General features: G+C 41.6%; 1 protein-coding gene across 2 annotated transcripts in view; it reads right to left on the bottom strand.

Moving 5' to 3' along the window:
• USP5 (ubiquitin specific peptidase 5) overlaps positions 1-6,602 on the bottom strand; it is a 187,944-nt gene extending 181,342 nt beyond the window's left edge. Inside the window, exon 1 of one of the 2 annotated variants that reach the window (XM_069243057.1) lies at positions 6,192-6,602. In XM_069243057.1, the coding sequence (XP_069099158.1) occupies positions 6,192-6,299 (108 nt within the window). In that variant the 5' untranslated portion in view covers positions 6,300-6,602. The remainder of the gene's footprint in view (positions 1-6,191) is intronic. The other variant, XM_069243058.1, reaches the window with a different exon arrangement.
• Between the last annotated feature and the right edge of the window lie 15,059 nt (positions 6,603-21,661).

The raw sequence follows: 21,661 nt of genomic DNA, 5'->3' as shown, positions 1-21,661 counted from the left end.
TCACTGGTGGGGATCTGAAAGGAACCCCAGGTTACCCAGGGGGAAGAAAAGAAAAAAAAAACACAGAAGACTAGGGCAGTCCAGGTCAGGAAAAGAGTTGGCCATAGTAATGTAGACATCTTTGTTCCAAGAAATCAGAGCAAAAATAGGAAAGAAATCAACTACAGTAGTCAGCAAAAGAGGAGAGTAAATGCAGCAAAATGAGAGAGAAAAGGAGCAATGAGGGAAAAGGGAGAAGCAAGAGAGTCAAGGCCCACCAATACAGGATTACAGAAAGAAAACCACCAGCCTGGGAGCCAGGAGACTCAGTCTCAGTCTGCCACCTCCAATCCTCCATACATGATCAACAGCTGCAGTTTGTAACTCTTGCAATGCACGATACTGCTCTCAGTAATCCCCATTTGCAGCTGCCCAATTCGCATTAAGGAAAAGCTTGATACATGCGCTTAAGAAATCACAAATAAGGATTCCTTATTTGCGATTTCTTATTTAGAAAATCGCAATTTGCCATTCTATAAACGGGCTCGCAATTTTAAAGAATCGCTATTTTAGCGATTCCTTAAAATTGCATAGCGAATGCCTTTCATACATACTGGAAGGCATTTTTGCATTCACAAACGGCCGTTTGCGAATGCAAAAAGCTTTGATACATCTGGCCCCATGTCTCTTGAGACCTTACTGCTGTCAAAGGAAAAGAAATGTGACATGAACATTATTGCGCCATTAAACATATTTTTTGTCTGTTTGTGGGTGGATGATGCAGTGCTGTAAAAGGGCTCAATCATTCATGTGCCACCTTCGAAGCAGCCATCGTGTGTTAGCCAACAGCACCTTCTACAGTGGAATTTAAGATCATTCCACTCTGGCTTTGAAACGACAGACCAGCCTACAGCAAAACATTTTTTTTAATTGACTGTCCACTTTGACTCCCACAAAAGTTCATTCTACTGCCATTGATAATCCAGGGATCGACCTCAAACCTTTACACCAATCATGCTACCTTCTCCCACTCGTACTTACCCAATAAAGGTTGAGAAGTGAAGAGTAGGTCCCTCTTTAAAAAAAAATACACTGATAGTATCCACTTCACAATACCAAAATGCTATGGCTGCAACACAATATTTTTCCAGTTGCCACCTTATTTCTTCCACAGTTATCTGTGCATCTCAGGCCACCAGATTAGCCCTGAGAACTAGAATCAAAACTTAAAGAACAAAGACCACCCTTGTTCACTATGCACTCACCAACCTCCTACTCATCGACATCGCAAGCCACTCACGTAATTTTATCATACGACTTGATCAACTCACAAATCACTCAATTCTCCTTTTTCTGGCCACGCCCAAGTCAAAAGTCACTCGGATTAAAACTTAGGAGCAAACCTACCTACAGCCTCTTCCTAGCAGGCCTCCACACAGTCCACAATTACCACTTAACATCTACTTGCAGTTACTCCTTTTTCTGACACTAACTACATGTTGAGCTCTGACTCAAATGCACCCTTCAAACTCAAAAGCTTTACCACACCAGCATCAGGCAAATTGTCTTGGATATTTCCTGACAACTGATCCCTAAAACACTGCATAAGTCTTAACTACGTATATCGGAGAAGTCCAACATGCTGGAGCACCTGTAAGCTTCGGAACACCCATCATCTTTGCCACAGCCTTGTATTTGGCCAAAAGGCTAGCTACTACTAGACACTATGGGGGTTATTACAACTTTGGAGGAGGTGTTAATCCGTCCAAAAAGTGATGTATATACCAGCAGCCATATTACGAGTCCATTATATCCTATGGAACTCGTAATACGGCTGGTGGTATATCCGTCACTTTACCGTCACTTTTGGGACGGATTAACACCTCCTCCAAAGTTGTAATAACCCCCTATGTCTTCTCTTCATCTACATCCGGATACAGTCAAAACTTTTAATACAAACCTTACAGTCACTGATTTCCTCATCACATACTATTGTTAACTCACCAACCTTCACAAGAATTTGCTATTAACACTTTAAAATATTCATTAGGACCACAGTTACTACTCTGCTCACCCTAAGCCGAGTTTTCACCCCCTAACTCTACATCCAGTTTAAAATGTAAGGAATTAAATTAAGAAATGGATCTGAATCGTTTTTTTGAATGGAACGTAACCAGCCAAATGCACTAGTAATTATTTTAATTGTTGAATACAGCCAGGAGTGTTAAAAGATAAATGGATAAATTAGTTTGCACCCTATACATAGGAGACACCACAATAAATGAATAAGTGCAATACGGGACCTAAATTGTGAAACCTCTACCACTCTGATCTCACTCTCCCATGTATTCAACCTTTCAGTCCTTAGCATGGTGAGCCCCACTCCTTTGGGTATGTGATATTAACTCCCTAAACAAACCAATGGCTAACTTTTCATTGCCTTCTAATTAACATCCTGTATCACAGATGCCTTTGTTCTCTAAAATTCTTTAACACTTTGTTTTTACATGCCATAAACGACTTATCATTTAAAACCCATTTTAGCCCCTTATGTAAGGATTCCTTGTTGCCCATGTTATTTACAGATGTCTCACTAACAATACCAACTTTGCCATTGTAGCTTATCACAACTGATTGTCATATTTTTGCAGCTTGCCTGCGCTACAGGTTGCATTCGATACTGTTGACAATTTGATATTGTTTCACCTCATTGCCTCCACTGGTATTGCAAGACCAGTTTGTCAATCCAACTACCCCTCCTCTGAGTCTTACTGCTTTGGCCACTTGACACCCCAGGCCCACTCCTTGGTCATCTACTATTCTCGCTCTACCCTTCTTCCTGGGAGTGATCATCTTCTGCTGCTGCTTCTATTACTTATACAGAGGGCCACTGGAATAATGCAATTGTGCTGTTGTGTTGATTTACACGTATTTAGAGCTTTGCAGCATTTGGTACATAATGCTTTATCTGCCGCATAATCTGCAGATTTTAACAAAAAAAATTGTTTCTAGCTCCAACAGCTCAAAAGTTACTAAAAATGTGTTGTATTGTGGTGTTAGGCCCTTTGCAAAGCTGGACTGGTCACCTTTCTGCTGCTTATTGTTATATTTGGGTGTTGAATTGATACTTATGAGGTGCAACCAATGCCCAGACAGTGTTACCAAATTTAACAAGCATTTGCAATGCAATGGGTCTCGCATATTTTTAACAAGTTAACTGTCATGTTCTGACAACAGCTACCACGAGCAAAACAAACAAAAACAAACAAACATGAGTGAAAGCTGAGAAAAGACGACTTAACCAAATAAAAATAAAAAAAAGCTTTCCATGCAATTCTGTCCCTGCTGGGCAAGTTTTTGCCAGTCACAAGCCTTCTATTTGTGTTGCACTCAAAATTAGAACAAAATAGTACCTCGCTCACGTGGGGAGCAGTGGACGGGCACTAATTAGGTTGAAATCAAGTAGTGCTTGATCACTGCTCTACACAGAGGAACGGAAATGATGCCAGACATGCCTTGCCGAATTACCAGGCTGTAAAGAAGAGTGCCACGCAAACCAACAAATGGTGAGCGACAGGAGGGCTCCAAGCCCTTCACTGATCACAATAGCCCCTCGAATATGAGACAAAAGCACATGCACTCGCAGGCTCGTCCTAAAAATGAGAAAATAATAAAGTAATGCTACTACAAAATGTATAGCATTATGCTGCATAATTGGCATTTTCTTATCGCATCATTTACTCAACCCCGACACGTAATTTGACCCTCTTCTGCTGCATAGTTCCAGTGGCCCTGCTTATACACTAAGGACACCCAAAACTTTTAATTTTCTTCTTTCACTCAAACTACAAACCCAACTCACAGTCTTTGATAAGAGGTGTCTATTACTGGGTGGCCATGTGGTCATTTGTGTTCAATTTAGACAAAAAAGAAATCACTGTTTCCCCTACTGCTACAAATCTCCCTTCCATTCAATACTACAAAAAACTTAGATGTAATTTTCATAAGCAAGCTGGACTCATAAAAGCTTGCTCAAGGTTTTCTCCTATCAACAAACGTATCAACTATGCAACTCAAAACACCAGCCCTCCTTTCTTGACTTAATCCCACCTCACCTTACTGACTGAATATTGGCTGAGACTCAACCATTAGCAGAGCCAAGGTAAGCTCCTAATAATGACTGTCGAGGAAATTCATAGCCAGTTTCCTGTAACTCATAAAAACTCAATCGGCCAGATGAACTAACATTAGGAATACTGATTTAATAATTGCGATTATACCCAAATCACAATTAGGAAATCAGTATTCCTAATATAGGAAACCTTTTATTTTTAAATAGCTATTCCTAGTAGATCGCAAATTGACCTACATAATGAATATTAAGAAGGTAGGTCACCATTTGCAACCCATTAGGAATTGCAGCCATCACAGGAATGGTGACCTGCTAGGGCCGGCAGACCACCATTTCTGTTACTTGTTTTTAATAAAGCAGTTTTTTTAATTTATTTTTTAAATGCAGCCAGTTTTCCTTTAAGGAAAACGGGGTGCGTTTAAAAAGAAAAAAATTAAACTCTGAGGTTTCATTTTTTAATAGTAGGCAGTGGGCTGAGGAAAAACATATTTTTTTCCATTCGCCAAGGGAAGGTGTTCCATTTGGATCCCTTCCCATTTGCAGATGTGTTATGACCTCATTCAAGGAGCTGGTAAAATATGAATGTTTTGCAACATGAATTCGGTCACAAAACATTATTACATCTCATTCAAATTCGGTATTTGGAAGGGGACATCCTAAACATGACCTTCCAAATACCAAATCGGAAATGTGTTACTGAATCACAATTTGTGCCCTGTTCATATGTAAAAGCATTTTTTCAGCTGAAATGGCCCGATTCCCAAATGCTTTGCGCATCTGGCCCTACATTCTGACACCCCTACATCGTTGCATTTCACCAACGTTCCTCCGTCTAAACTCTGCAGCACCCAATACTGCTTTTGTTCATTTCAACTATCGGGCCCACTACTTTGTACTCCCAACCTGCTGAAGGCTGCGCCCATAATACCTGCCTTGTAAGTGACAAACCAAAATTTCGAATCGCACCAAAAATGGCCAAGAGTTTACCTCTACAGTACACATACACACCCCTCAACAATAGCTTGTGATAACTGCAGTCCAAAAATGCCGTCAATGTGTAAAATGCATACTCATCCTCACTTTCAAATGCTGATTTACCCGTTTTATCCGAAAATATAACGCTTATTGGTCAAAATAAGCCACCAAAAAATACTGTCTAACATAAAGAAATCGATCATTTGCACGGACGTTGTGCTGGAAGCGTTAAAGCTGATATACTGAATCCCAGAAGGCTGTCACTTTCACAAAAGTCAGAGGTGGACAAAGGCGTCACATGGCGCAGCTACTTGACAGCTACAACGATACTGATTGTGAACGTTTCTGCGTAGGGCTTAAACGGTGGATATGTCAGTGGCAATCGTCACCGCCCCTACACTAGGTCACTAACATTTCCCATTTTTCGGATGTAAATGTCTGGTCAACATAGCGTGCTGGCACGAACCAGCTCGTTGTATCACGCTACTGAAAAGTGCACACGAAGACCCCATTCATTCGCGATTGAATGAGTCAAAACATGTTATCAGTCTGAACATACGCCAGAAACAGAACTACATTTCCCAGAATCCAAGGCCCAGTACCGTCAAGGCTAAGACAACCCCAAAATGCTAGTGACGCTGTATAAGACAAGACTCCGTAGCCTACGCTACCAGAGATAGATGGACAATGCAACCGACTGGCATGGAACGTATATATCTCAATCTCCTGCTTGGTATCCAACGTGAGTGTAGAGCCTCCATACATTCACTCGCTAGTGAGCACACTAATGCCTCACACTGAGTGATGCGACTTTGGTTATGCTGGGAACTGAAGTCTTCGACAAGGCTACTAGCTACTGTATGAAACACCTATACACTACGAATCCCGACAGCCATTGCGAAAGATGTGCTCCAACTCGCCTCCAGACGAAATGACGCAACAAAGCTTGAGCGGATGGGAAGTGTAGTCGTTTACCACACTAGTTACGTGGTACATTGTACACGGCGCACTCCATGTCCCGGCATTCAATTCAGGGAACGACGCACCCTGGGTACGAAGAGGAGTGGAAAGAAGGGAACGAGGGGAGGGGGCTGCGGGATCTTACCGGTGTGTCGAAGGAGAAGGCACACTCGTCCTTGTGCACGCGGTCGCCGGCTTTGGGCACCCGAATGGAGGGCAACACGGCCACCAGCGCCTCGTTCACCTCCGCCATGGGCTCGCCTTCTTTACACCGCCAACCGTCACTGGAGCCGGCGGGACGCACACGGGCAGCGCGAGGCAGTCAGAGCCGGGAGGGGGAGGTGCCTGCCTGCGCATGCGCTGCTTCACGATTAAGGCGCGATGCCCGGGATAAAATGATGGTCCGGCACGAGGCAGACATTTGGGGGGCCACATCGGAATTGCTAATCTAGAGGCAGATTGTGCGAATTGACAGGGGATGTGCCTTCAACTGAAAGAAAATAAAACTCTTGGCGCAGTAACAGAACACCAAAGATGGATAGATAGCCTCTGGGATAGAAATAGAGAACAGACCAGTGTAGTGACTATTGAAACAGAAGAAAGACGTTGGAGTGTCAGATCTTTGCACAGTCATGGCAACTGGAGCTATAGCAAATTGTCACACACAAGGAATAACACATTAGTCGTCGTTAGGCGTTAAAATTAAAGGCTACCCGGGTACCTCCATCCTAGTTTAACCTCCTGACCGCCAGACCTCATCCTTCCCTCAATGCTAAACTTTTTTTTTTTTTCTTTTTTTTGTGGATGTTAGAGATACCTCAGGTTTAACCACTTCGCTGCCAGGCCTTTTCCCCCTCCTGTGCCAGGCCTTTTTTTGCCTATTTGAGGCAGTTCGCGCTTAGGCCAGCATAACTTTTTGTCCACATAAGCTAACCAAGCCAAATTTGCGTCCTTTTTTTCCAACATCCTAGGGATTCTGGAGGTACCCAGACTTTGTGGGTTCCCCTGAAAGAGGCCAAGAAATTGGCCAAAATACAGGGAACATTTTGTTTTTTTCAAAAAAAATTGAAAAAGTGGCTGCAGAAGAAGGCTTGTGGTTTTTCCCCTGAAAATGGCATCAACAAAGGGTTTGCGGTGCTAAACTCAGCAGCTTCCCAGCTTTCAGGAACAGGCAGACTTGAATCCGAAAACCCAATTTTTCAACACAATTTTGGCATTTTACTGGGGCATACCCCATTTGTGCAATTTTTTGTGCTTTCAGCCTCCTTCCAGTCAGTGACAGGAATGGTCATGAAACCAATGCTGGATCCCAGAAACCTAAACATTTCTGAAAAGTAGACAAAATTCTGAATTCAGCAAGGGGTCATTTGTGTAGATCCTACAAGGGTTTCCTACAGAAAATAACAGCTGAAAAAGAAAAATATTGAAATTGAGGTGAAAAAAACATCAATTTTTCTCTACTTTTTACTCTGCAACTTTTCCCTGCAATGTCAGATTATCGAAAGCAATATACCGTTACGTCTGCTGGACTCCTCTGGTTGCGGGGATATATAGGGTTTGTAGGTTCATCAAGAACCCGAGGAACCCAGAGCCAATAAATGAGCTGCACCCTGCAGTGCGTTTTCATTCTATACCGGGTATACAGTAATTCATTTGCTGAAATATAAGGAGTAAAAAATAGCTATCAAGAAAACCTTTGCATTTCCAAAAAGGGCACAAGATAAGGTGTTGAGGAGCAGTGGTTATTTGCACATCTCTGAATTCCGGGGTGACCATAGTAGCACGTGAATTACATGGAATTTCTCAAATAGATGTCTTTTTTACACACACCCCTATATTTGGAAGGAATAAATGTAGAGAAAGACAAGGGGCAATAACACTTGTTTTGCTATTATATGTTCCCCCAAGTCTCCCGATAAAAATGATACCTCACTTGTTTGGGTAGGCCTAGCGCCCGCGACAGGATATCCCCCAAAACACAACGTGGACACATCACAGAAAACAGAGCTGTTTTTAGCAAAGTGACTACCTGTAGATTTTGGCCTCTAGCTCAGCCGCCACCTAGGGAAACCTACCAAACCTGTGCATTTCTGAAAACTAGAGACCTAGGGGAATCCAAGGAGGGGTGACTTGTGTGGCTCGGACCAGGTTCTGTTACCCAGAATCCTTTGCAAACCTCAAAATTTGGCTAAAAAACACGTTCCTCACATTTCTGTGGCAGAAAGTTCTGGAATCTGAGAGGAGCGACAAATTTCCTTTCACCCAGCATTCCCCCACGTCTCCCGATAAAAATGATACCTCACTTGTGTGGGTAGGCCTAGCGCCCGCAACAGGATATGCCCCAAAACACAACCTGGACACATCACAGAAAACAGAGCTGTTTTTAGCAAAGTGACTACCTGTAGATTTTGGCCTCTAGCTCAGCCGCCACCTAGGGAAACCTACCAAACCTATGCATTTCTGAAAACTAGAGACCTAGGGGAATCCAAGGAGGGGTGACTTGTGTGGCTCGGACCAGGTTCGGTTACCCAGAATCCTTTGCAAACCTCAAAATTTGGCTAAAAAAACACATGTTCCTCACATTTCTGTGGCAGAAAGTTCTGGAATCTGAGAGGAGCCACAAATTTCCTTCCACCTAGCGTTCCCCCACGTCTCCCGATAAAAATGATACCTCACTTGTGTGGGTAGGCCTAGCGCCCGCGACAGGATATGCCCCAAAACACAACGTGGACATATCATAGAAAACAGAGCTGTTTTTAGCAAAGTGACTACCTGTAGATTTTGGCCTCTAGCTCAGCCGCCACCTAGGGAAACCTACCAAACCTGTGCATTTCTGAAAACTAGAGACCTAGGGGGATCCAAGGAGGGGTGACTTGCGGGGCTCGGACCAGGTTCTGTTACCCAGAATCCTTTGCAAACCTCAAAATTTGGCTAAAAAAACACATGTTCCTCACATTTCTGTGGCAGAAAGTTCTGGAATCTGAGAGGAGCCACAAATGTCCTTCCACCCAGCGTTCCCCCACGTCTCCCGATAAAAATGATACCTCACTTGTGTGGGTAGGCCTAGCGCCCGCGACAGGATATGCCCCAAAACACAACGTGGACATATCACAGAAAACAGAGCTGTTTTTAGCAAAGTGACTACCTGTAGATTTTGGCCTCTAGCTCAGCCGCCACCTAGGGAAACCTACCAAACCTATGCATTTCTGAAAACTAGAGACCTAGGGGAATCCAAGGAGGGGTGACTTGTGTGGCTCGGACCAGGTTCTGTTACCCAGAATCCTTTGCAAACCTCAAAATTTGGCTAAAAAAACACATGTTCCTCACATTTCTGTGGCAGAAAGTTCTGGAATCTGAGAGGAGCCACAAATTTCCTTCCACCCAGCGTTCCCCCACGTCTCCCGATAAAAATGATACCTCACTTGTGTGGGTAGGCCTAGCGCCCGCGACAGGATATGCCCCAAAACACAACGTGGACATATCACAGAAAACAGAGCTGTTTTTAGCAAAGTGACTACCTGTAGATTTTGGCCTCTAGCTCAGCCACCACCTAGGGAAACCTACCAAACCTGTGCATTTCTGAAAACTAGAGACCTAGGGGAATCCAAGGAGGGGTGACTTGCGGGGCTCGGACCAGGTTCTGTTACCCAGAATCCTTTGCAAACCTCAAAATGTGGCTAAAAAAAACACATGTCCCTCACATTTCTGTGGCAGAGAGTTCTGGAATCTGAGAGGAGCTACAAATTTCCTTCCACCCAGCGTTCCCCCAAGTCTCCCGATAAAAATGATACCTCACTTGCGTGGGTAGGCCTAGCGCCGGCGACAGGAAACACCCCAAAGCGCAACGTGGACACATCCTAAATTTTGTAAAAAAACAGAGGTGTTTTTTGCGAAGTGCCTACCTGTAGATTTTGGCCTGTAGCTCAGCCGACACCTGAGGAAACCTAGCAAACCAGTGCATTTTTGAAAACTAGAAACCCAGGGGAATCCAAGATGGGGTGACTTGCGGGGCTCGGACCAGGTTCTGTTACCCAGAATCCTTTGCAAACCTCAAAATTTGGCCCAAAAAACACTTTTTCCTCTCATTTCGGTGACAGAAAGTTCTGGAATCTGAGAGGAGCCACAAATTTCCTTCCACCCAGCGTTCCCCTAAGTCTCTCGATAAAAATGGTACATCACTTCTGTGGGTAGGCCTAGCGCCCACAAAAGGAAATGGCCCAAAACACAACGTGGACACAACATATTTTTTCACAGAAAACAGAGGTGTTTTTTGCAAGGTGCCTACCTGTGGTGTTTGGCCTGTAGCTCAGCCGGCCCCAAGGGGGGGGGGGGGGCAGAAATGCCCTAAAATAAATTTGCCCCCCCAACCCCCACCCTCCCCCGCCGGGAGCGACCCTTGCCTACGGGGTCGCTCCCCCTGCGTGACATTGGCACCAAAAAACAAATCCCCGGTGCCTAGTGGTTTCTGCCCCCTTGGGGGCAGGTTGACCTAAACTCAGCCAATCTGCCCCCAAGGGGGGCAGAAATGGCCTAAATACAATTTGTCCCCCAGGGGAGCGACTTTTGCCTGATGGGTCGCTCCCCATCTCTAAAAAAAAAAAAAAGAAAAAAAAGAAAAATTCCCCTGGCGCCTAGAGGTTTCTGCCCCCCCCCGGGAGCAGATCGGCCTAATAATAGGCCGATCTGCCCCCCGGGGGGCAGAAATGGCCTAAAATAAATTTGCCCCCCCAACACCCACCCCCCCCCGGGAGCGACCCTTGCCTACGGGGTCGCTCCCCCTGCGTGACATTGGCGCCAAAAAACAAATCCCCGGTGCCTAGTGGTTTCTGCCCCCTTGGGGGCAGATTGACCTAAAATTGGCCAATCTGCCCCCAGGGGGGCAGAAATGGTCTAAATACAATTTGCCCCCCCAGGGGAGCGACCCTTGCCTGATGGGTCGCTCCCCATCTCTAAAAAAAGAAACAACAAAAAAAAAAAACACAAAAAAAAAATTGCCCTGGCGCCTAGAGTGTTCTGCCCCCCCCCCGGGGGGCAGTTCGGCCTAATAATAGGCCGATCTGTCCCCCGGGGGGGCAGAAATGGCCTAAAATAAATTTGCCCCCCCCAACCCCCCCCCCCCCCCCCGGGAGCGACCCTTGCCTACGGGGTCGCTCCCCCTGCGTGACATTGGCGCCAAAAAACAAATCCCCGGTGCCTAGTGGTTTCTGCCCCCTTGGGGGCAGATTGACCTAAAATTGGCCAATCTGCCCCCAGGGGGGCAGAAATGGTCTAAATACAATTTGCCCCCCCAGGGGAGCGACCCTTGCCTGATGGGTCGCTCCCCATCTCTAAAAAAAGAAACAACAAAAAAAAAAAACACAAAAAAAAAATTGCCCTGGCGCCTAGAGTGTTCTGCCCCCCCCTGGGGGGCAGTTCGGCCTAATAATAGGCCGATCTGTCCCCCGGGGGGGCAGAAATGGCCTAAAAAAATTCAGCAATGGGTCATTTGTGTAACTCCCTCCAGGTTTTCCCAACAAAACCTGTTGAAATAAGGAAACTAGGAAAAAAACAGCCATTTGTAACATTTTTACGAAAGCAGTATATTGTTGAGTCCGACAGACCCTACTGGTCACAGTGCTATATAAGCAGGCCTAGAGAAATCTGCTTGCTGAGTTGAGTCAGTGTAAGCTATGTTTAGTTGCGAGAGAGCTCAAACTGGCAAAAGCACAAATGTTTTCATTCAGAAAGTGAATGAGCATAAAGCTGCCTTTACATCTTGTTTTTATCTTGTCACATTTGCGTGCGTTTGAAGACAGAGGTTAGATGCCAGCTTTAGTCTTACAAACTGAGGCTTATTTTATCCAGGATATTAGTGCTTATGAATTCTTCTGAACTTTGCAGTCGGGGAAAGAAAAGTAAAGTGAACGATTGACAATTGTGCTGGGGTACAGGTAGTGTAAAATAAAGGGCCCTAGGATAGCCTGTAGTAGAGCTGTACATATATTTTAAAATATATTTCAGTAGTTATGAAAGCAATTTTTTTTAAACTTCTGGTGCAATTTGCACACATTGTCTGTGCACTGCATAGTTTTATTAGTAAAACTGTATGTCTGTGCAAATGTAATGATCATTTCAATTGAAAATGTGTTGTCTGTAATGGCGCTTTGCTATCACATCATAAATACTCCCCTCCTCTCTGCACCACACCACTGCACTCTAAGCCACTTCAATCTCTGCCTCTCTACATTACCCTATACCACTGTACGCTATGCCAGTGCACTCTTCACCACTCTACTCTATGCCACTGAACTCTGCACCACTCCAATCTAGGCCACATCAATCTACTCTGCACAACCCCTCTCTATCCCACAGTACTCTACACCACTCTGAAACACTGAACTATGCCAGTGCACTCAATGCCAATGCACTTTACTCTGTAACACTCAGCTCTATACCCCTGCACTCTACACCAACCTACTGTATGCCACTCTAATCTACTCTGCACTCTAACCCACTGTACTCTACGCCACTTTACTGTACTCCATTACACTCTGCCACTCTATATAACTTCACTCAACCCTGCACCACTCCACTCTATGCCACTTCACTCTTCTCTGAAACAATCTCTACGCTACTGCACTTTACGCCACTCTACTCCATTCTGTGCCACTCTACTGTATGCCACTGTATTCTACGCCACTCTACTCTTAACCACTGCTCTATACACATCTGCACTTTGTCACTGCACAGTGCACCACTACACTCTTCTCTGCATCACTACTCAATGTCACTGCCCTCAACTCCACTCTACACCACTGCTCTGCATTTTCTGCCACTGAACAACTCCACTCTACTCTGCACTACTCCAGTCTATCCCACTGCACTGCTTTATGGTACTCTACACCACTGTATTCTGTGCCACTCAACTCTGTGCCACTGCCTTCTGAATCACTCAATCCTACGCCACTCCACTTTGCACCACGCTGCTCTTCTCTACGCTCCATTCTGTGCTACTGCACGCTGCTATACACCACTCTATTCCACTGTGTTCTACGACGCTGCATTATACCCCGAAGAATTGAATGCCACTGCCCCCATGTCACTATACTCTGCAACACTCTTCGCCAATGCACTCTACACCAGTCCACTCTGCTGTATGCCACCCTGTCCGACCATACAGTGCCATTCCAATACACAACACTCTCTGCCACTCCACTCTACAACACCCTATCATGTTTTGAACTAGGGAGCTGGACAACTCTACGAATACTACTTCAAGGGCTGGCTTCTAACTTTACGATATCACAGTTGGAATGCCCTCTTGAATAGTAGTGTATCAAAGTAAAAAAACAAAAAAGCCAGGATTTCAGCACCTTACCTGACTGTTTTCATCACCGACGCAGCTACAGCTCATGAGCTGGGGTCGGCTGCCTGCACAGGGTTTGGAAGCGGATACAGTGCACACATTTCGAAGGTATTTATTAAGGAGTTCAGTAAAGTTGTAATGTTGCGCTCAAACAAAAATTTCATTATTCCTGTCCAAAAAACAAACTTCTTCAAAGCAGAAATAGCTTTAAAGTGCTATGCAGTAACACGGCTGCTGCATATAAATGAATGTTAAAGCACTAAATACTGAGGTAGCATAATTTGAAAGCCATATTGGGCCTATAGATTCCATGTCCAGCCACTCCCTCCCCCTTCAACTAACTGTTAAAGCTGTTTTTCCCCCATGTGTGACATTTTTCTGTTTAGAGTGCATCTAATGTAAAAATGTCAAAATAACTCTGGTGATTAATGTTCTCTCTAGAGAGAGAAGGTACTTTTGTCTAGTGGAAGCTTAGATTCATCATAAGGTAGTGCAGAGGGTTAATGTGCCTGCAGCAAAGGACATGTACTAGGCAGATCAAAAAGTGCATATAGTGTAAGAATGTCAAAATAACTCTTGTGATTAATGTTCTTTCTGGAGAGAAGGTACTTCTGTCTACTAGAAGCTTAGACTCATTATAAGGTAGCACAGAGGTAATGTGCCTGCTGCAAAGAACGTGAACTAGGCAAATCAGAAAGTGTGTTTAGTGTAAAAATGTCAAAATAACTCTGGTGTTGTTCTTTCTGAAGAGAGAACATACTTTTATCTAGTGGAAACTTGAAGTCATTATAAGGTAGCAGACAGGGTTAACATGCCTGCTGCAAAGAATGTGTACTAAGCAGACCAGAATGCATATTATGTAAACATGTCAAAATAACTCTAGTGATTTAATGTTCTTTCCGGAGAGAGAACGTACTCAGGGGAGAGCCAAAAGAAATTACTCTGATTAGATAACAATGTGACCAGCACTTTTTCTGCACTGTGAGCGCCATGGAGCATGAAGGGGAGAGATAAAAGAAAAAAATAGATTGCCCATGCTGAAGTATATTGGTGAATGTGCAATAATCCATGTAACAAGGTCAGTCTGCATGGAGGTAACAAAACTACCCCAAGATGGGACAAACGTAAAGCAGTTACCAATTACATAAAGGGGTATTTGAAAGGCAAGCCCACGAACAAGTGAAAGGGATGGCGTGGTTAAAAGCCCACAGATAGATAACAGGTCAGACAACGCTTCCATGCTCGACCTAAATAACATTCCTTGCCTTCTTTACTCTGCTGGCTTGACAAACAATTATTTTAGGAGAACCTCAATGCTTCAGTGACTGCAGTTAATTGATTCAGAAAACAAAGAGGCCATGAAGCCCCAGAGTGTTTACTTGTCAGGTTTACAGGGCTTCAGGGAGACTTACGATGCACGGTTTGGCTTTGGAGAGAGAAGTTCTGTTTGCCCATAGGTACTGGAAGTAGAGGTGCGAGTGATGCAGTACCCCACAAAATAACAGTGCTGAAGTTCTGAAGGTGAATGAGCAACAGATATGCCATTAAATATTGTGTTTATTTTGTCATATTTGTGGTGAATTAAATGACAGAGGTCAAATGTCAGGCTATGTCTTCTGACAAATTGCTATTTTATTTGGAAACAGGTGTATACTTGTATTTCTCTGACTGCAAATTAAGAGGATTTTGATAAAGTGACCTAGGTGGCAATCTTACTTTGGTACAGGAAGTGAAGGGAACGGCTGTGGGTCGTCAGTATTTTTTGTAACACACAACAACATAAGTAGCTGTAAATGAAGTATAAGCATATTTCAAAATATATCAGCAACCATAATTCAAAATATATCAGCCATTAGAAAAGCAGAGACAAGGTACAATTTTTTTGTAATTCGGAAGTGTAATGGAAACAAAGATTTGAATAGGATCAAAACAATTCAAAACACTTAAATTGGTTATCCGCAAAAGATAAATATTTCCTGAAAACGGATTACAACACATTATTGTTTGTGCGTTATATAGTTTTAGAGTAAAACTGCATGTTTATTCAAATTTAGTGACCATTTCAATAGTTAGAAAGTTCTCTGTTAATGACATTGCGCTAAACCTCAGCTACATACTACACCCCTACTACTCTCCTGCTGAATGGACGCCCCACAAGTTCTACACTTGTTTTTGTGTGACACTTGAATTTTTCACTCTCAGTGATATAACATTGATGGCAGTACCCTCACTTTGAAACGTTTTCCAGATCCACTGTATCTGCCATGGTTTAATGGATGTACACGGCACTGTGCATTGAGTACTCTCAGATTAACACCAGATGGCAGCACAGGCCCACTCACACAAACTAGAAGTTATCATATTTTATCATAAGTGAACAGCGTGCTTGGGGTTTGTGGCTGAAAACTAGTTTTTGACTGTTAAAATAACTTTTAACGAGTATCCAATAAAAAGAACATAAAAAGAAAAACACTCAAAAGTATCTTTATAAATCATGACAAGCTTTATATGCGCTTAGACCCAGCAGAGATTGCAGACGCTTTTCTAAAACGTAGAAAAATGATACAGCCCCAACGCCTGACTTCCCTTTACATCGGGCTTGCGGGGGAAAAAGTACAAATACTTAGAAGCATATACGTATTCCGAAGCACTGAATCCATCTTGCAAGTCTCGTACGCAGGAGGAAGGTTAACTGCATATAGTTTTTACATTAACAGATGCATTGTGGATGCAACACCTTGAAAGGGTGCAGCGTGAGACCCATGGCGTATGTGGCTGTTAACTAATTTTTCGGCTGAGATAACACTGCAAGCATGGGAAAGGCTGAAGCAAGGGTGGTTTAAAAACAGACTCAATAACACACCATTAAAAGTGTGCATATAGTAGTTACTGCAATTCAGTCTTCAAAACCACATAATAGCTATTTAAAACAAGCAACGATGTGGAAGGAGTTGCGGGGAGGGGCAGACAAGAACATGAAACTATATTTCAATTCTTTATTAAACTTTTATAAGAAAACAAAATAGTTATGGATTGTCCATTAAAAGCATAAATTCACAATAAAGAAATTCCAGTGTACAATGAAACAGTTAAATACTTTCCATAAATAGACATTGTTAATTATATTATATCTGAGACTAATGACAAAGAAGTAATAAACAAATATACATTGAGTCAAAATGATAAAGCAAGTTATCACAAAGTTATACCTATCTAAAACATATCTTGAAAATAATTATCAATGGTGTATAAAATATAATGGGGTCATGAGGTCTTACTCATAAATCATTGAACATATAAAGATAGAAATAGAGATATGAAGTTGTCAGTTAGTCAGGAATACATTCCATGTTTGATCAAACTGCTGTAAATTATCATTCAGTTTATATAGCATTCTTTCAAACTGAGCAATATCAAACATATCTTTTAACCAAGTTTGGACAGATGGTAAAACATTAGATTTCCAAAAACGCAGTATATTAACTTTGGCTACACTAATTGCAGTAGAGAGCCATCTGAATAAGTGTGAAGAGAGCGTGCCTAGACCATGGTTATCATGTAATAAAAATAAGCGAGGTGAGTCTGAGGAGATATTGGGAATCACTTTCCTTAAGTAATGTGATATTTGTATCCAGAATGGTTGGAGTGTAGTACAATCCCATAGAATATGAACAATATCACAGTTGGTCTGGTCACATCTCCAGCGGGAGTCATTACTAAGTTTAGCAGAATAAAGTTTCGAAGGTGACCAATGCCATCTATGTAGAATGTTGACATAATTACATTTCAACCTTACATCTCGAAGTCCTTTATTATAATTCTCTAAAACTTTAGCCCAGGCTTTATCTGTATAGGTAATGTTAAGTCGTGTAGACCACCAGGATTGCAGATCTTTGGATGTATTATCTGAAAAAGATTTGTCAATTAATAAAGAATAAAGGCCAGATACCGTGCCTTTAAAATTTCTCCATATATAGATATGACGTGCAATGGATGAATGTGTCAAAGAATCCGAATTCAAGGATGTCATAAGGTTCAAAATCGATGTCAATAATATATAGTTATGAAATTGTGAGATCGGGAGTCAATATGTTTCTTGTAGTTGTGAAAATGATTTCAAGGAATTATCTCGGTTATATAAGTCTGATATGTTGTTGATTTTACAATATTTCCAAACAAACCAATTTAGCTCTTTGCCTCTATGTATAATCGCTGAGTTATTCCATAGCAGAGCATTTAAATGTATATGAACGTTACAGTTTATAATTTTGTGTGCTTTTTGTCATGCTAATTGAGATGAGTAAATGATTGGATTGGAGGATGGTGAGAATTTAGGGCATTTCGTGTAATAAATCGCCATGGGAGTGGTAGATTTCAGTCGATATTGTTCCAGTGTGACCCATATAGGGACCTTATCCTTCTCGGATATCATAGAGATCGAATGGGATAATTGTTGTGCTATCTAGTAGGTTTCCAGGTGTGGAAGTCTGAGGCCACCTTTTAAGGAAGATGAATGTAATTTTGAACCACTTATACAGGGGTTTTTTCCTCCCCAGATAAAGCGATTTATTAAAGACGTTGTAGTCCTAAAAAAGATTGAAGAAATGGGAGAGTGATAGCATGTTAAAAACATAATTACATTTCGGAATTGTATTCATTTTGATACTCTGCACTCTTCCCCATAATGAAAGATTCAGTTGAGACCATCTAACAAAATCTCTTTTAAGTTTGTCTATAATGGGGTTAAAATTATCTATCGCGATATTCTTCAGCCCCGTATTGAGTAGAATCCCAAGATATTTCAAATTAGATGTTTTCCAATTGAAAGGGAAATCCCTTAAAATTATTGGAGTGGTACAGGTATTCATTGGCAAGGCTTCACATTTAGACCAGTTAATCTTATATCCAGAGAATGCAGAGAAGCTGGTTAGTAGATTAATCAGAGTATTAACTGAGGAATTTGGATTGGATAGTGTGAGTAGAATATCGTCAGCGTAATAAAAAGCTTTAATCTCACCGGATGAGGTAGCGATACCCTGTATATCAGTATTTTGCCGGATTGCAATAGCCAAGGGTTCTAGTGCTATAAGGAATAACAGAGGAGAAAGAGGGCATAATTGACGAGTTTCACGTAAAATTTTAAAATATGGGGAAGTGAAACCATTGCAAGTAATCGCAGCTGTAGGGGAATTATACATTCCTTTAGCAAGAGCAATAAAATCTGGACCGATACCCATTCTAACCATAGTACGGAATAAATATCCCCATTCTACTCTATCAAATGCCTTTTCAGCGTCTAGGGATAAAAGGATTTTTATCCAGTTTTCGTTGTTGCCAAAACAAGTGTAGAATGGTTCGAAGATGGTTAGAGGAGGAGCGAGATGGAACAAATCCCACTTGTGAGGAATGGATGAGAGACGTGATGACTGAATTTAACCTCATCGCAAGTATTTTGGCTAGAATTTTAATATCGGAATTTATCAAAGATATGGGTCTATAGCTAGAGCATTCCAAAGGGTCTTTATCAGGTTTAAGAAGCACAGTAATGCGTGCTCTTAAAAATTCCGGTGGGAAGTGACCTTTGATTAGAGATTCATTAAAGAAAGAGTGTAAGATTGGAATAATTTGAACTTTTGTGATTTTATAGAATTCAATGGGGAAACCATCTTCTCCAGGGATTTTGTTTGTAGCTAGACAATCAATGGCCTTAGCTATCTCTTCTGTTGATATATGCCCTTCTAATCGTTGTTTCTGTTCTTGAGTCAATCTTGGGATCTTTACATTTTTAAAAAATTCATCTTCCAATAGTGTATCTTCGCAGTTCAAGGAAGTATAAAGTGTTTCATAATATTGTTGAAAGTGGGTTATTATATCCGTAGGTAGAGTAAGTAAGTCATTTGAAGAATTCCTAATAGCAGGAATCGTTCTGGACGATTCTTGTTGACGTAGTTGGTAAGCTAAAAGACATCCTGCTTTCTCCCCCCTTTCTTAATGATGTTGTCGTATTAGAAATAAGCATTTTTCAGCTTGAGAGGTATGTAAATTATTAAGTCTAAACTTAACTGATAGTAATTTTTTTAGAAGGATGGGTTGTTCAGATTTATTATAGTCTTTCGTAAGGGAGAGAGCTTCTTGTTCCAATGAATTCCTCTCTGCAGTCAGTTTTTTTTTAAGGAGATAAGAATCCCTCATAATCAGTCCTCTAATGACAGCATTGCCTGCCCCCCATAATACACTAGCATCTGTAACGGAGTCTTTGTTCTCAGCTAAAAACTGATCCACATGTTGGCATTGGTTTAATTTAGCTTGTGGTGTTTTATACATTGAAGTATTAAGTCTCCAATGAGTTCTAGGAGGTTGAGTAAGTCCGATATTAATATGCAGGTTTATTAAATCATGATCAGATAGACTAGAAGGAATAATTCTGGCATGCGATATTAACTGTATCATTGTTGGGGAAGTTAAAAAATAATCTATTCTAGAACAAATGGAGTGTGCACAGGATGTAAAGTTATAGTCCCTGTCATGTGGATGTAATAAACACCAAGGTTCTTGTAAAGCAAAGTCATCTATAAGATCTTTCAAAATATATCTATCGGTGGAATGATGGGTATCTGGTTTACCAGACTTATCAATAAATGGATCTATAGTAACATTCCAATCTCCGCCAATCAGTACTTTGGTGGGTCCAAAAGATGAAAGTAGCCTATTAATTTTTGAAACAAATATCGTTTTGGAATCAGTAGGTGCATATATCGACCCTATGATCATATGGCTATTTCTGACACGTATTTTAACGAATGCATATCTGCCTTCATCATCTGTCCAGGTTTGTAAGATTTTATATGGTAAGTTTTTATGAAAAAGGATAGCCACTCCGCATTTCCGTATGGGTGCGACAGTATCAGTAGGATTTTTATGAGTTATATTAGCATGTATTACTTGACCTATCCAGTCTCTCTGCAATTTCTCACTTTCTGATTCAGTAAGATGTGTTTCTTGTAATAAAGCAATATCTGGTTTTTGTTGACCGAGATAACTAATTATCTTCTTTCTCTTGATAAAATGCGTCAAACCATTAACATTTAGAGATACAACATTCAAAGGTTTTAACTTGTTAAAAGACATACTATAACAATATCGAGATAGAAAAAAAAGGATATATAATACCAAACTAAGAAAATGAATAAAAGAGGTAGGAGAATAGAAAGGAAAAAATATAGAGAAAGAAGAAAGAGGAGATTAGAGTATCAAGATTGTAGCTTTGTAACAATATGAGATTTGAATATTTAAATCAATATAGACTTGTTAAAAATATAGTAACAGGGAAGTATCGCCTTATCGGAGAAATCGATTATTACTGAGTTGTCCAACTCAGTAGATAAGACAGTGTGTACACTCAACAACTAAACTTTAATCCGGGGATAGAAGCCGGAAAGCTGTGGAAGGAAGATAGAGAAGAGGAAAAGAAAGGGAAACCATTGCTAGGACATAGTGTAAAGTTTCCTACGTCATAAATAGAGCAAACAACCCCTACAGGATTAATATATTGATCTTTACTCATGGTTTGATGGGAGATCTAGATTTGTCTCCTGGGTGATTTTTTTTCCATGCCTTAAATTTACCACCATGTGTCCATTGTCGATGCACAGACACCCATTCACCTTGGTCTACATCCTCTGGAGAGATAGAAGATGTAGATTCTATGGTATCTGTATGTGAGGTAGATTTATGTTCCATTTCAGTGTCATTGTCATCAAGGTCATTCAAAAAGGATTCTAAATCGTGGGGATCAAAATATTCCTTGGTTTTCCCTTGGAAAGTCACAATCATGGTGGCAGGTTCCAAAAAGGCCATATTTGATCTCTCTTTAACCTGGTGCGTAGGTTTAAAAATAGTTTCCTTTTTAAATTTGTAGATGCAGAAAAATCTGCTGTAATTATTATCTGGGAGGAGTCATAGTCGTATGGCCCATGTTTTTTGGCAGCCATAAGGATTTCAAGGGCCTGTTGATGACGTAAACATAACACCAGGACATGTCTAGATCTCGCAGATGTAGTGATTCCACGCGAACGTACACGATGAGCTCTTTGAAGATCCAGTGGCTGTGTGAGAGTAATTTTCGTTAAGGTCGGAAGAAAAGTGGTCAGAAAGTCCAAAATATTGTCCTTTTCTATTTGTTCTGGAAGGCCTATAATTTGAAGATTATTCCTTCTACTTCGATCTTCTAACCATTTTTTGTTGCAGGTACCCAATATCTTGACTATTAT

This window comes from Pleurodeles waltl, chromosome 7 (genome assembly GCF_031143425.1).
Source record: "Pleurodeles waltl isolate 20211129_DDA chromosome 7, aPleWal1.hap1.20221129, whole genome shotgun sequence".
Lineage (NCBI taxonomy): Eukaryota > Metazoa > Chordata > Amphibia > Caudata > Salamandridae > Pleurodeles > Pleurodeles waltl.
This window is presented reverse-complemented; position numbering and strand designations above follow the sequence as displayed.